The sequence below is a fragment of the Salmo salar genome, chromosome ssa15 (assembly GCF_905237065.1).
Source record: "Salmo salar chromosome ssa15, Ssal_v3.1, whole genome shotgun sequence".
Classification (NCBI taxonomy): Eukaryota; Metazoa; Chordata; class Actinopteri; order Salmoniformes; family Salmonidae; genus Salmo; species Salmo salar.
In genome coordinates, this window is record NC_059456.1 from 106,430,271 (window position 1) to 106,447,296 (window position 17,026).

The window sequence follows — 17,026 nt, forward strand, 5'->3', positions numbered from 1 at the left end:
TGGGGGGAAAGATGAAGACTACTTGTGTTTCTATCTTCCTTAATTAAAAAAAACGTTATTTAACAAAGGCAACTCAGTTAACAACGAATTCTTATTTTCAATGAAAGCCCAGGAACACTGGGTTAACTGCCTTGTTCAGGGGCAGAACGACAGATTTTTTTCACCTTGTCAACTTGGGGATTTGATCTTGCAACCTTTCGGTTACTAGTGAAACGCTCTAACCACTAGGCTACCTGTCTCCCGCTATTCTTTTAAATAATACTTTTTCCCTCTTTTTCCCTATTCTTAACTTCCCAAACAAATAAAATAAATAAGATCTGAACTCAAACAAATAAAATAAATAAATCTATCAGAATACTTTGATTGAAGCTTTATTTCAAATACATTTATGAATGTTATAATATATAGAGTGTTAGAAGGTGTTACTACACTGTTAAAAAGCATGAGGCTATCTATCTCTCTTTCCATCTCTCTCTCTCTCTCTCCATCTCTCTCTCCATCTCTCTCTCCATCTCTCTCTCCCTCTCTCTCTCCATCTCTCTCTTTGCTTCTCTATCTCGCTCTCTCTCCATCTCTCTTTCCATCTCTCTTCATCTCTCTTTCCATCTCTCTCCATATCTCTCTCTCATTTCTCCATCTTTCTCTTTGCTTCTCTATCTCGCTCTCTCTCCATCTGTCTCTATATCTCTCTCCATCTCCATCTATCTATCTCTGTTTCTCTCTCTCTTTGCTTCTCTATCTCGCTCTCTCTCCATCTCTCTCTCCCTCTCTCTTTCCATCTCTCTTCATATCTCTCTCCATCTCTCTCTCCATCTCTCTCTCCATTCTCTTTGCTTCTCTATCTCGCTCTCTCTCCATCTGTCTCTATATCTCTATCTCTCTATCTATCTCTGTTTCTCTCTCTCCCTCTAATATCTCTATCTCCATCTCTCTATCTCTCTCTGTTTCTCTCTCTCCATCTCCATATCTCTCTCTCCATCTCTCTCCACATCTCTCTCACTGTCTCTCTCCATCTCTCTCTCTCTCTCTCTCACTGTCTCTCTATCTCTCCCTCTCTACTGTGGCAGGTAGTGTAAGATGTGTTGGACCAGCAGCTCAGGGTCGTGGGTTAGGGCTTGGGGGTCGTAGTTCAGGGCTCTTCTCCTGCGGCTGGGCCTCCCACCAGGCTGGGCCTGTAGTTCGGTGTCGATCCTCTTCATCCTCTGTAACCCCACAGCATGGTTTTGGGTCTTGTGGCCCTCTCTCTCTCCCCCAAGCCATCCAGGGCCCTCTTCCATATACCCCAGCCTCTTAACCCTCAGAAGCCCCGGAGAGGGCTCCCGGCTGGGGGGAGGGAGTAGGAGGGGAGACCAGGGAGCGACGGGACCTGTGGAAGACTGGTTCTGAGGCTGCTCTGACACCTCCACCCCCACCACCAGACACAGACACCAGGTCCCTCCTCGCCCGGCGGCCTGATGAACCCTGGGGGTTGTTGGGACCAATGCTGGACAGGATCTTGGTTACGAGGTATCTGGAGACACAGGGATAATAACATGAATTATGTTTACATTTTACAACCAAAACATTATACCCTGCTAGCTACTGTACATTCAATAGCTACATGACTGAGTGTAGAAAATTGCCCCCCCCCCCCAACTCCCTTTTGCCATCAGAAGAGAGGAGGGTCTCTACAAGGTGTCGAAAGCATTCCACAGGGATGCTGGCCCATGTTGACGTCAAGTTAGCTGGATGTCCTTTGGGTGGTGGACCATTCTTTATACACACGGGAAACTGTTGAGTGTTAAAAACCCAGCAGCGTTGCAGTTCTTGACACATTCGAAACAGTGCTCCGGGCACCTACTACCATACCCCGTTCAAAGGTACTTCAATCTTTTGTCTTGCCCATTCACCCTCTGAATGGCACAAATACAACAATCCATGTCCCAATTGTTTCAAGGACTTAAAACTCCTTCTTTAACCCGTCTCCTCCCGTTCATCTACACTGACTGAAGAGGATTTAACAAGAAAGGACGTCAATAAGGGATCATATCTTTCACCTGGATTCACCTGGTCAGTCTATGTCATGGAAAAAGAAGGTGTTCCTAATGTTTTGTACACTCTGTGTATATTCATATTTCTCTGTGCTCTCTTCCCTCTGTCTCTCTCTTTCTCTCTCCCCACTTCTCTCTTTCTCTCTCTCCCCTCCCTCTCTTTCTCTCTCCCTCCCTCTCCTTACCTCAGAGCCTCCTGGTCTCGGTCCTGGCTGCCTGTTTCCAGCCTGTCATCTGTAAGCCTGTTGATGGTGGCTGGTAGACCTGGTAACCCAGCCTGCTGCTGCAGCCTCTCCTGCCTGTATCTGTTGAGCAGGGCCTGGGTGAGCTGTGGGTCCAGTAGGCCTTGCCATGGAGCTGCAGCCTGGGGCTTTCCCATTCTCATCCCCTGCTCTGTCTCATCGTAGTCACGGGTATAGTGCCCTTGGAAGTCCGCTGGCCCCTGGTCCTCCACACCTCCATCCTCTCCGGCAGTTCCTTCGGCTTCACTGAGGAGGCGGAGCAACCCGGCCAGGTACGCCGCGTCCTGTTCGTGCCTCTCGTCGTTCTCCACCAATTGCTGCACAGCATGGCTTAAGCCCTGCCCCCTCCACTCCTCGGGTTGATAGAGCAGCTCGTTGCCCCCCCGCCGGGTCAGGACGTCAGCCGACTCGCCAGGATAGGACATCATCCCGGCCTCGTACGGCAGTGAATCACGGAGATCTCTGCGGAGACGCCTGACCCCGCCTCCTGTGGCGTCCAGACCACGCCCCCCCACGCCAGGGGCAGCGGACAATGACTAAGAGGGAGAAAGAGAGAGAGGCAGAAAGAGAGGAGAAACAGAGAGGGAGAGAGGGAGGGGAGAGAGATACAGAGAGAGAAGAGACAGATAGAGCGGATGAGAGAGAGAGACATGTTGGTTATTTTTTGGATTTTGTAATAGACTAAGACAATGCAGACGCCCACATACATTAACAGCTGAAACTCTGAGGTGACACAGCAGTAAGTCTCTCCTGAAACTCTGAGATGACACAGCAGTAAGTCTCTCCTGAAACTCTGAGATGACACAGCAGTAAGTCTCTCCTGAAACTCTGAGATGACACAGCAGTAAGTCTCAGCCTGAAACTCTGAGATGACACAGCAGTAAAAGGTAATTTATGCTTGCTCCGTATGGAGGGAGGATGTGACGCAATTGCGGAGCCTCTGGAGGCCAAATCGAGCTCCGTACCGCATAGCCGTGCACCTCCCAAATGTTTTAACAATGCGCAGGGCTCCATATATGATCATTACACAGGGGCACCTTGTGCTGGGGGCGGCGCCGGAGAAGAAGGCTGACGTTTTACGTGTTTTCCGATCCAATTGTGTTTTTTTTGTTCGTTTCTTTGCGTTGCTTGTAACTTATTTTGTACATAATGTTGCTGCTACCGTCTCTTATGACCGAAAATAACTTCTGGACATCAGAACAGCGATTATTCACCACGAACTGTCAGAATGACATACTGCTCTCCCGGGAACAGGCCCAGATCCCCGTCATTTGTGTGGAGAAAAGGCAGAGAAAAAGGGTCCAGAGTGCGGGGAATTGGTAGGCGATCGAATAAACCACCACTGCCTTCCATTCTGCTAGCAAACGTGCAATCTTTGGAAAATAAAATCGATGACCTACGCGGAAAATTAAACTACCAACGGGACATTCAAAACTGTAATATCTTATGCTTCACGGAGTCGTGGCTGAACGACGACATTATCAACATACAGCTGGCTGGTTATACGCTGTACCGGGTGGACAGAACAGCGGCATCTGGTAAGACACAGGGCGGGGGCCTATGCATATTTGTAAACAATAGCTGGTGCACAATATCTAAGGAAGTCTCAAGGTTTTGCTCGCCTGAGGTAGAGTATCTATACAAAGCTCTCCCTCAGATTTGGCAAATCTGACCATAATTCTATCCTCCAGATTCCTGCTTACAAGCAAAAATTATAGCAGGAAGCACCAGCGACTCGATCAATAAAAAAGTGGTCAGATGAAGCAGATGCTAAGCTACAGGACTGTTTTGCTAGCACAGCCTGGAATATGTTCCGGGATTCCTCCGATGGCATTGAGGAGTACATTGGCTTCATCAATAAGTACGTCGATGACGTCGTCCCCACAGTGTCCGTACGTACATACCCCAACTAGAAGCCATGGTTTACAGGCAACATCCGCACTGAGCTAAAGGCTAGAGCTGCCGCTTTCAAGGAGCGGGACTCTAACCCGGAAGCTTATAAGAAATCCCGCTATGCCCTCCGACGAACCATCAAAAAGGCAAAGCGTCAACACAGGACTAAGATCGAATCATACTACACCGGCTCTGACGCTCGTCGGATGTGGCAGGGCTTGCAAACTATTACAGACTACGAAGGGAAGCACAGCCGAGAGCTGCCCAGTGACACGAGCCTACCAGACGAGCTAAACTACTTCTATGCTCGCTTCGAGGTAAACAACACTGAAACATGCATGAGAGCACCAGCTGTTCAGGAAGACTGTGTGATCACGCTCTCCGCAGCCGATGTGAGTAAGACCTTTAAACAGGTCAACATTCACAAGGCTGCAGGGCCAGACGGATTACCAGGAGGTGTACTGCGAGCATGCGCTGACCAACTGGCAAGTGTCTTCACTGACATTTTCAACCTCTCCCTGTCCGAGTCTGTAATACCAACATGTTTTAAGCAGACCACCATCGTGCCTGTGCCCAAGAACACTAAGGTGACCTGCCTAAATGACTACCGACCCGTAGCACTCACGTCTGTAGCCATGAAGTGCTTTGAAAGGCTGGTCATGGCTCACTTTAACACCCTTATCCCAGAAACCCTAGACCCACTCCAATTTGCATAACGCCCTAACAGATCCACAGATGATGAAATCTCTATTGCACTCCACACTGCCCTTTCCCACCTGGACAAAAGGAACACCTATGTGAGAATGCTATTCATTGACTACATCTACGCGCTCAACACCATAGTGCCCACAAAGCTCATCACTAAGCTAAGGACCCTGGGACTAAACACCTCCCTCTGCAACTGGATCCTGCACTTCCTGACGGGCCACCCCCAGGTGGTGAGGGTAGGTAACAACACATCTGGCACGCTGATCCTCAACACAGGTGCCCCTCAGGGGTGCGTGCTCAGTCCCCTCCTGTACTCCTTGTTCAATCATGACTGCACGGCCAGGCACGACTCCAACACCATCATTAAGTTTGCCGATGACACAACAGTCATCGACAACGACGAGACAGCCTATAGGGAGAAGATCAGAGACCTGGCCGTGTGTTGCCAGGACAACAACCTCTCCCTCAATGTGATCAAGACAAAGGAGATGATTGTGGACGACAGGAAAAAGAGGGCCGGCAACACCCACCTTCTCATCGACAGGGCTGTAGTGGAGCAGGTTGAGAGCTTCAAGTTCCTTGGTGTCCACATCAACAACAAACTAACATGGTCCAAGCACACCAATACAGTCCTGAAGAGGTCACGACAACACCTTTTCCCCCTCAGGAGACTAAAAAGATTTGGCATTGGTCATCAGATCCTCAAAAGGTTCTACAGCTGCACCATCGAGAGCATCCTGACTGGTTGCATCACTGCCTGGTATGGCAACTGCTCGGTCTCCGACAGCAAGGCACTACAGAGAGTAGTGCATACTGCCCAGTACATCACTGGGGCAAAGTTTCCTGCCATCCAGGACCTCTATACCAGGCGGTGTTAGAGGAAGGCCCTAAAAATTGTGAAAGACTCCAGCCACCCTTGTCATAGACTGTTCTTTCTGCTACCGCACGGCAAGCGGTACCGGAGCGCCAAGTCTAGGTCCAAGAGGCTTCTAAACAGCTTCTACACCCAAGCCATAAGACCCCTGAACAGCTAATCAAATGGCTACTCAGACTATTTGCATTGCCCCCCCCTCTTTTACACCACTGCTACTCTGTTGTTATCATCTATGCATAGTCACTTTAATAACTCTACCTACATGTACATATTACCTAAATTAACCGGTGCCCCCAGCACAATGACTCTGTACCGGTACCCACTGTTATTTTACTGCTGCTCTTTAATTACTTGTTAATTTTATTTCTTGTTCTTATTCATATTTTGTATTAATTTCATATATATTTTTTAAAACCTCATTGTTGGTTCGGGGCTCGTAAGTAAGCATTTCACTGTGAGGTCTACTACACCTGTTGTATTCAGCATTTCACTGTAAGGTCTACTACACCTGTTGTATTCAGCATTTCACTGTGAGGTCTACTACACCTGTTGTATTCAGCATTTCACTGTGAGGTCTACTACACCTGTTGTATTCAGCATTTCACTGTGAGGTCTACTACACCTGTTGTATTCAGCATTTCACTGTAAGGTCTACTACACCTGTTGTATTCAGCATTTCACTGTGAGGTCTACTACACCTGTTGTATTCAGCATTTCACTGTGAGGTCTACTACACCTGTTGTATTCAGCATTTCATTGTAAGGTCTACCTACACCTGTTGTATTCAGCATTTCACTGTGAGGTCTACTACACCTGTTGTATTCAGCATTTCACTGTAAGGTCTACTACACCTGTTGTATTCAGCATTTCACTGTGAGGTCTACTACACCTGTTGTATTCAGCATTTCACTGTAAGGTCTACTACACCTGTTGTATTCAGCATTTCACTGTAAGGTCTACTACACCTGTTGTATTCAGCATTTCACTGTAAGGTCTACTACACCTGTTGTATTCAGCATTTCACTGTAAGGTCTACTACACCTGTTGTATTCAGCATTTCACTGTGAGGTCTACTACACCTGTTGTATTCAGCATTTCACTGTAAGGTCTACTACACCTGTTGTATTCAGCATTTCACTGTAAGGTCTACTACACCTGTTGTATTCAGCATTTCACTGTAAGGTCTACTACACCTGTTGTATTCAGCATTTCACTGTAAGGTCTACTACACCTGTTGTATTCAGCATTTCACTGTAAGGTTGTATTCGGCGCATGTGACTAATACAATTTGATATGATTTGATTTTGATTTGCTGGGGACAATAAAAGGCCACTCTAAAATGTTCTGTTTTGTCACACAACACAACACCACAGATTTATCAAGTTTTGAGGGAGCTTGTAATTGGCATGCAGACTGCAGGGAATGTCTACCAGAGCTGTTGCAAGAGAAATGTATGTTCATTTCTCTACCGTAAGCCGCCTCCAATGTCGTTTTAGAGTATTTGGTAGTACGTCCAACCAGACTCACAACCGCGTGTAACCACGGCAACCCAAGGACCTCCGCGTCCGTCTTCTTCACCCGCGGGATCGTCTGCACATACTCCCAGAAACCGTCTCAGATAAGATCATCTGCGTGCTCGTCGTCCTCACCAGGGTAATAACCTGGCTGCAGTTCAGGGTCGTAACAGATTTCAGTGGTCAAATGCTCACCTTCGATGGCCGCTGATACACTGGAGAAGTCTGCTCTTCACAGATTAATCCCTGTTTCAACTGTTCCGGGCAGATGGCAGACAGCTTGTATGATGCGGTGTGGGCGAACGGTTTGCTGATGTCAACGTTGTGAACAGAGTGCCCCATGGTGGTGATGGGGTTATAGTATGAGCAGGCATAAGCTACGGACAACGAACACGATTGCATTTTATCAATGGTAATTTGAATGCACAGAGATACCGTGAAGAGCTCCTGAGGCCCATTGTCGTGCCATTCATCTGCCGCCATCACCTCATGTTTCAGCATGATAATGCATGGCCCCATGTCGCAAGGATCTGTACACAATTCCTGGAAGCAAAAAATGTCCCAGCTCCACCCCCCTACTCTCCTCCTCCTCCCAGCCTCTACACCCCCCTACTCTCCTCCTCCTAACAGCCTATCGAACCCCTACTCCCAGCCTCTACACCCCGCTACTCTCCTCCTCCTCCCAGCCTCTCCACCCCCCTCCTGCTCCTCCCCCTCCCAACCTCTCCCCCCTACTCTCCTCCTCCTCCCAGCCTCTCCACCCCCCTCCCAACCTCTCCCCCCCTACTCTCCTCCTCCTCCCAGCCTCTCCACACCCCTACTCTCCTCCTCCTCCAAGCCTCTACAGCCCCTACTCTCCTCCTCCTCCCAGCCTATCTAACCCCTACTCCCAGCCTCTACACCCCCCTACTCTCCTCCTCCTCCCAGCTTCTCCACCCCCTCCTGCTCCTCCCCCTCCTGCTCCTCTCCCCCCTACTCTCCTCCTCCCAGCCTCTCCACCCCCCTACTCTCCTCCTCCTCCAAGCCTCTCCACCCCCTACTCTCCTCCTCCCAGCCTCTCCACACCCCTACTCTCCTCCTCCTCCAAGCCTCTCCACCCCCTACTCTCCTCCTCCTCCCAGCCTCTCCACCCCTACTCTTTTCCTTCTCCTAGCCTCTCCAGTCCCTACTCTCCTCCTCCTCCCAGCCTCTCCACCCGCTACTCTCCTCCTCCTCCCAGCCTCTCCACACCCCTACTCTCCTCCTCCTCCAAGCCTCTCCACCCCCCTCCTGCTCCTGCCCTCTCTTCCACCTCTCTTCCACCTCTCCTCCGTCTCCCATCCTCTCAGCCTCTCCTCCTCCACCTCCCATCCTCCCTCCTCTCAGCCTCTCCTCCTCCTCCTCCCATCCTCCCTCCTCTCAGCCTCTCCTCCACCTCCCATCCTCCCTCCACTCAGCCTCTCCTCCTCCTCCCATCCTCTCTCCTCTCAGCATCTCCTCCTCCTCCTCCCATCCTCTCTCCTCTCTCCTCTCAGCCTCTCCTCCCCCTCCTCCTCCCATCCTCTCTCCTATCAGCCTCTCCTCTCCTCCACCTCCCCATCCTCCCTCCTCTCAGCCCCTTCTCCTCTCCTCCCCCTCCTCCTCGCATCCTCTCTCCTCTCAGCCTCTCCTCACCCTCCTCCTCTCCTCCTCTCTTCCTCCTCCCCGTCCTCCCTCCTCTCAGCCCCTTCTCCTCTCCTCCTCCCTCCTCCTCCTCCTCCTCTCCTCCCCTCATGTCTTCCTGTCCCCTGTCCTCACCTCTCCCTCATCCTTTCATTTGTACAGTGAGTCAGAGGGGTGGGTCAGTGCTGCTAGGCAACAAGTGTGCCCTTGGACATACAGACACAGAGACAGACAGACACTCCTCTCCATATAAGGGGAACGGGGGGGGGATACCTAGTCAGTTGTACAACTGAATGCATTCAACTGAAATGTGTCTTCCGCATTTAAACCAACGACTCCGAACCAGAGAGGTGCGAGGGGCTGCCATAAATCGACATCCACATCTTAGGCGCAATATGGCATCTACTCTGCAGAGTCACAAGCTGTCTGTTCTTATAACTCAACATAACAACAACATATAAACAACCTGGTAATCAGAACTGAACTGACTGTAGGGTTTAACATATTCAATAACCTTCCACTCTGTGGATATTACTTTAGAAATACATGGTATCAGTCTGATCACTAAATATATAGAACTGACAGAGGGGAAGTGATGATATGACAATGACGTAGCTAGAAAAACACAATGATATGATAGAATGATGAAACCTCCTCTATATCTCCTCCTCTATATCTCCTCCTACACCTCTATATCTCCTCCTCTACATCTCCTCCTCCACCTCTACATCTCCTCCTCTACCTCTATATCTCCTCCGCTACCTCTAAATCTCCTCCTCTACCTCTATATCTCCTCCTCTACCTCTAAATCTCCTCCTCTACATCTCCTACTCTACCTCTATATCTCCTCCTCTACCTCTATATCTCCTCCTCTAAATCTCCTACTCTACCTCTATATCTCCTCCTCTACCTCTATATCTCCTCCTCTAAATCTCCTCCTCTATATCTCCTCCTCTACCTCACCATCTCCTAATCCACCTCTATATCTCCTCCTCTATATCTCCTACTCTATATCTCTACCTCTATATCTCCACATCTATATCTCCTCCTCTACCTCTACATCTCCTCCTCTACCTCTATATCTCCACCTCTATATCTCCTCCTCTACCTCTACATCTCCTCCTCCACCCCTATATCTCCTCCTCTACCTCTACATCTCCTCCTCTACCTCTACATCTCCTCCTCTACCTCTACATCTCCTCCTCTACATCTCCTCCTCTACCTCTACATCTCCTCCTCTACATCTCCTCCTCTACATCTCCTCCTCTACATCTCCTCCTCTATATATCTTCCTCTACCTCTACATCTCCTCCTCTACCTCTACATCTCCTCCTCTACCTCTACATCTCCTCCTCTACATCTCCTCTTCTACCTCTATATCTCCTCCTCTATATCTCCACCTCTATATCTCCTCCTCTACCTCTACATCTCCTCCTCTACCTCTACATCTCCTCCTCTACCTCTCCTCCTCTATATCTCCTCCTCTACCTCTACATCTCCTCTACCTCTCCTCCTCTATATCTCCTCCACTACCTCTACATCTCCTCCTCTACATCTCCTCCTCTACCTCTTAATCTCCTCCTCTACATCTCCCCCTCTACATCTCCTCCTCTATATCTCCTCCTCTATATCTCCTCCTCTATATCTCCTACTCTATTTCTCCTCCTCTACCTTTATATCTCCTCCTCAATATCTCCTCCTCTACATCTCCTCCTCTACATCTCCTCCTCTACATCTCCTCCTCTACATCTCATCATCTACATCTCCTCCTCTATATCTCCTCCTCTACCTCTACATCTCCTCCTCTACATCTCCTCCTCTATATATCCTCCTCTAACTCTACATCTCCTCCTCTACATCTCCTCCTCTACATCTCCTCTATCTCCTCCTCTACCTCTGCATCTCCTCCTCCTCCTCAATATCACCTCCTCTACCTCTACATCTCCTCCTCCACCTCTATATATCCTCCTCTACCTCTACATCTCCTCCTCTACCTCTATATCACCTCCTCTACCTCTACTTCTCCTCCTCTATATCTCCTCCTCCACCTCTATATATCCTCCTCTACCTCTACATCTCCTCCTCTACCTCTATATCACCTCCTCTACCTCTACATCTCCTCCTCTAAATCTCCTCCACCACCTCTATATCTCCTCCTCTACGTCTACATCTCCTCCTCTACATCTCCTCCTCTATATCTCCTCATCTATATCTCTGCCTCTACATCTCCTCCTCTATATCTCCTCCTCCACCTCTATATCTCCTCCTCTACCTCTATATCTCCTCCTCTACCTCTACATCTCCTCCTCTACATCTCCTCCTCTATATCTCCTCCTCCACATCTCCTAATCCACCTCTATATCTCCTCCTCTATATCTCCACCACTATATCTCCTCCTCTACCTCTACATTTCCTCCTCTACCTCTATATCTCCACCTCTATATCTCCTCCTCTATATCTCCTCCTCTAGCTCTACATCTCCTCCTCCACCCCTATATCTCCTCCTCTACATCTCCTCCTCTACCTCTACATCTCCTCCTCTACATCTCCTACTCTACCTCTATATCTCCTCCTCTACCTCTATATCTCCTCCTCTAAATCTCCTACTCTACCTCTATATCTCCTCCTCTACCTCTATATCTCCTCCTCTAAATCTCCTCCTCTATATCTCCTCCTCTACCTCACCATCTCCTAATCCACCTCTATATCTCCTCCTCTATATCTCCTACTCTATATCTCTACCTCTATATCTCCACATCTATATCTCCTCCTCTACCTCTACATCTCCTCCTCTACCTCTATATCTCCACCTCTATATCTCCTCCTCTACCTCTACATCTCCTCCTCCACCCCTATATCTCCTCCTCTACCTCTACATCTCCTCCTCTACCTCTACATCTCCTCCTCTACATCTCCTCCTCTACCTCTACATCTCCTCCTCTACATCTCCTCCTCTACATCTCCTCCTCTACATCTCCTCCTCTATATATCTTCCTCTACCTCTACATCTCCTCCTCTACCTCTACATCTCCTCCTCTACCTCTACATCTCCTCCTCTACATCTCCTCTTCTACCTCTATATCTCCTCCTCTATATCTCCACCTCTATATCTCCTCCTCTACCTCTACATCTCCTCCTCTACCTCTACATCTCCTCCTCTACCTCTCCTCCTCTATATCTCCTCCTCTACCTCTACATCTCCTCTACCTCTCCTCCTCTATATCTCCTCCACTACCTCTACATCTCCTCCTCTACATCTCCTCCTCTACCTCTTAATCTCCTCCTCTACATCTCCCCCTCTACATCTCCTCCTCTATATCTCCTCCTCTATATCTCCTACTCTATTTCTCCTCCTCTACCTTTATATCTCCTCCTCAATATCTCCTCCTCTACATCTAATCCTCTACATCTCCTCCTCTACATCTCATCATCTACATCTCCTCCTCTATATCTCCTCCTCTACATCTCCTCCTCTATATATCCTCCTCTACCTCTACATCTCCTCCTCTACATCTCCTCCTCTACATCTCCTCTATCTCCTCCTCTACCTCTGCATCTCCTCCTCCTCCTCAATATCACCTCCTCTACCTCTACATCTCCTCCTCCACCTCTATATATCCTCCTCTACCTCTATATCTCCTCCTCTACCTCTATATCACCTCCTCTACCTCTACATCTCCTCCTCTATATCTCCTCCTCCACCTCTATATATCCTCCTCTACCTCTACATCTCCTCCTCTACCTCTATATCACCTCCTCTACCTCTACATCTCCTCCTCTAAATCTCCTCCACCACCTCTATATCTCCTCCTCTACGTCTACATCTCCTCCTCTACATCTCCTCCTCTATATCTCCTCATCTATATCTCTGCCTCTACATCTCCTCCTCTATATCTCCTCCTCCACCTCTATATCTCCTCCTCTACCTCTACATCTCCTCCTCTACCTCTACATCTCCTCCTCTACATCTCCTCCTCTATATCTCCTCCTCTATATCTCCTCCTCTACATCTCCTAATCCACCTCTATATCTCCTCCTCTATATCTCCACCACTATATCTCCTCCTCTACCTCTACATTTCCTCCTCTACCTCTATATCTCCACCTCTATATCTCCTCCTCTATATCTCCTCCTCTAGCTCTACATCTCCTCCTCCACCCCTATATCTCCTCCTCTACATCTCCTCCTCTACCTCTACATCTCCTCCTCTACATCTCCTCCTCTATATCTCCTCCTCTACATCTCCTCCTCTATATCTCCTCCTCTATATCTCCTCCTCTACATCTCCTCCTCTATATATCCTCCTCTACCTCTACATCTCCTCCTCTACCTCTATATCTCCTCCTCTACCTCTACATCTCCTCCTCTACATCTCCTCCTCTATATCTCCTCCTCTACCTCTACATCTCCTCCTCTACATCTCCTCCTCTATATCTCCTCCTCTATTTCTCCTCCTCTACCTTTATATCTCTTCCTCTATACCTCTATATCTCCTCCTCTACATCTCCTCCTCTACATCTCCTCCTCTATATCTCCTCCTCTATATCTCCTCCTCTACATCTCCTCCTCTACATCTCCTCCTCTACCTCTACATCTCCTCCTCTACATCTCCTCTTCTACCTCTATATCTCCTCCTCTATATCTCCTCCTCTATATCTCCTCCTCTACCTCTACATATCCTCCTCTACCTCTCCTCCTCTATATCTCTTCCGCTATATCTCCTCCTCTACCTCTACATCTCCTCTACCTCTCATTTTTACATTTTTTTTCTACCTCTACCTCTCCTCCTCTATATCTCCTCCTCTACCTCTACATCTCCTCCTCTACATCTCCTCCTCTACATCTCCTCCTCTACATCTCCTCCTCTATATCTCCTCCTCTACATCTCCTAATCCACCTCTATATCTCCTCCTCTATATCTCCTACTCTATATCTCTACCTCTATATCTCCACCACTATATCTCCTCCTCTACCTCTACATCTCCTCCTCTACCTCTATATCTCCTCCTCTACCTCTACATCTCCTCCTCTATATCTCCTCCTCTAGCTCTACATCTCCTCCTCCACCCCTATATCTCCTCCTCTACATCTCCTCCTCTACCTCTACATCTCCTCCTCTACATCTCCTCCTCTACATCTCCTCCTCTACATCTCCTCCTCTATATCTCCTCCTCTACATCTCCTCCTCTACATCTCCTCCTCTATATATCCTCCTCTACCTCTACATCTCCTCCTCTACCTCTATATCTCCTCCTCTACCTCTACATCTCCTCCTCTACATCTCCTCCTCTATATCTCCTCCTCTACCTCTACATCTCCTCCTCTACATCTCCTCCTCTATATCTCCTCCTCTATTTCTCCTCCTCTACCTTTATATCTCTTCCTCTATATCTCCTCCTCTATATCTCCTCCTCTACATCTCCTCCTCTACAGCTCCTCCTCTATATCTCCTCCTCTACATCTCCTCCTCTACATCTCCTCCTCTACCTCTACATCTCCTCCTCTACCTCTACATCTCCTCCTCTACCTCTACATCTCCTCTTCTACCTCTATATCTCCTCCTCTATATCTCCTCCTCTATATCTCCTCCTCTACCTCTACATCTCCTCCTCTACATCTCCTCCTCTACATCTCCTCCTCTATATCTCCTCCTCTACATCTCCTCCTCTATATATCCTCCTCTACCTCTACATCTCCTCCTCTACCTCTATATCTCCTCCTCTACCTCTACATCTCCTCCTCTACATCTCCTCCTCTACCTCTTAATCTCCTCCTCTACATCTCCTCCTCTATATCTCCTCCGCTATATCTCCTCCTCTACCTCTACATCTCCTCCTCTATATCTCCTCCTCTATTTCTCCCCCTCTACCTTTATATCTCTTCCTCTATATCTCCACCTCAATATCTCCTCCTCTATATCTCCTCCTCTACATCACCTCCTCTACATCTCCTCCTCTACATCTCCTCCTCTATATCTCCTCCTCTATATCTCCTCCTCTATATCTCCTCCTCTACATCTCCTCCTCTACATCTCCTCCTCTATATCTCCTCCTCTATATCTCCTCCTCTACATCTCCTCCTCTACATCTCCTCCTCTACCTCTACATCTCCTCCTCTACCTCTACATCTCCTCTTCTACCTCTATATCTCCTCCTCTATATCTCCTCCTCTATATCTCCTCCTCTACATCTCCTCCTCTACCTCTACATCTCCTCTACCTCTCATTTTGACATTTTTTTTTCTACCTCTACCTCTCCTCTATATCTCCTCCTCTACCTCTACATCTCCTCCTCTACATCTCCTCCTCTATATATCTTCCTCTACTTCTACATCTCCTCCTCTACATCTCCTCCTCTACCTCTACATCTCCTCCTCTACCTCTACATCTCCTCTTCTACCTCTTAATCTCCTCCTCTACATCTCCTCCTCTATATCTCCTCCTCTATATCTCCTTCTCTATATCTCCTCCTCTATATCTCCTCCTCTACCTCTACATCTCCTCCTCTACATCTCCTCCTCTATATATCTTCCTCTACTTCTACATCTCCTCCTCTACATCTCCTCCTCTACCTCTACATCTCCTCCTCTACCTCTACATCTCCTCCTCTACCTCTACATCTCCTCTTCTACCTCTTAATCTCCTCCTCTACATCTCCTCCTCTATATCTCCTCCTCTATATCTCCTCCTCTACCTCTACATCTCCTCCTCTATATCTCCTCCTCTATTTCTCCCCCTCTACCTTTATATCTCTTCCTCTATATCTCCTCCTCAATATCTCCTCCTCTACATCTCCTCCTCTACATCTCCTCCTCTACATCTCCTCCTCTACATCTCCTCCTCTATATCTCCTCCTCTATATCTCCTCCTCTATATCTCCTCCTCTACCTCTACATCTCCTCCTCTACATCTCCTCCTCTACATCTCCTCCTCTACATCTCCTCCTCTACCTCTACATCTCCTCCTCTACCTCTACATCTCCTCTTCTACCTCTATATCTCCTCCTCTATATCTCCTCCTCTATATCTCCTCCTCTATATCTCCTCCTCTACATCTCCTCCTCTACCTCTACATCTCCTCTACCTCTCATTTTGACATTTTTTTTTCTACCTCTACCTCTCCTCTATATCTCCTCCTCTACCTCTACATCTCCTCCTCTACATCTCCTCCTCTATATATCTTCCTCTACTTCTACATCTCCTCCTCTACATCTCCTCCTCTACCTCTACATCTCCTCCTCTACCTCTACATCTCCTCCTCTACCTCGATATCTCCTCCTCTATATCTCCTCCTCTATATCTCCTCCTCTACCTCTGCATCTCCTCCTCCTCCTCAATATCTCCTCCTCCACATCTCCTCCTCCACCTCTATATATCCTCCTCTACCACTACATCTCCTCCTCTACCTCTACATCTCCTCCTCTATATCTCCTCCTCCACCTCTATATCTCCTCCTCTACCTCTACATCTCCTCCTCTACATCTCCTTCTCTACATCTCCTCCTCTATATCTCCTCCTCTATATCTCCTCCTCTACATCTCCTCCTCTACATCTCCTCCTCTACATCTCCTCCTCTACATCTCCTCCTCTATATCTCCTCCTCTATATCTCCTCCTCCACCTCTATATCTCCTCCTCTACCTCTAAATCTCCTCCTCTACATCTCCTCCTCTATATCTCCTTCTCTATATCTCCTCCTCTATATCTCCTCTATATCTCCTCCTCTACCTCTACATCTCCTCCTCTACATCTCCTCCTCTACATCTCCTCCTCTACATCTCCTCCTTTACATATCCTCCTCTATATCTCCTCCTCTATTTCTCCTCCTCTACCTCTATATCTCCTCCTCTATATCTCCTCCTCTATATCTCCTCCTCTACTCCTCTATATCTCCTCCTCTACCTCTCCTCCTCTATATCTCCTCCTCAATATCTCCTCCTCTACATCTCCTCCTCTACATCTCCTCCTCTATTTCTCCTCCTCTACCTTTATATCTCTTCCTCTATATCTCCTCCTCTACATCTCCTCTATCTCCTCCTCTACCTCTGCATCTCCTCCTCCTCCTCAATATCACCTCCTCTACCTCTACATCTCCTCCTCCACCTCTATATATCCTCCTCTACCTCTA

General features: G+C 48.1%; 1 protein-coding gene across 1 annotated transcript in view; it reads right to left on the reverse strand.

Annotated features, from left to right (window-relative positions):
* Positions 1-355: 355 nt before the first annotated feature.
* The window catches only part of LOC106590683 (uncharacterized), a 31,911-nt gene continuing 15,240 nt past the window's right edge, over positions 356-17,026 (reverse strand). Inside the window, exons 2-4 of the mRNA XM_045696111.1 lie at positions 2,216-2,808; positions 1,296-1,510; positions 356-1,246 (exon numbers count right to left, since the gene is read on the reverse strand). Coding sequence (XP_045552067.1) covers positions 1,056-1,246; positions 1,296-1,510; positions 2,216-2,808 — 999 coding nt within the window. The 3' untranslated portion in view covers positions 356-1,055. The remainder of the gene's footprint in view (positions 1,247-1,295; positions 1,511-2,215; positions 2,809-17,026) is intronic.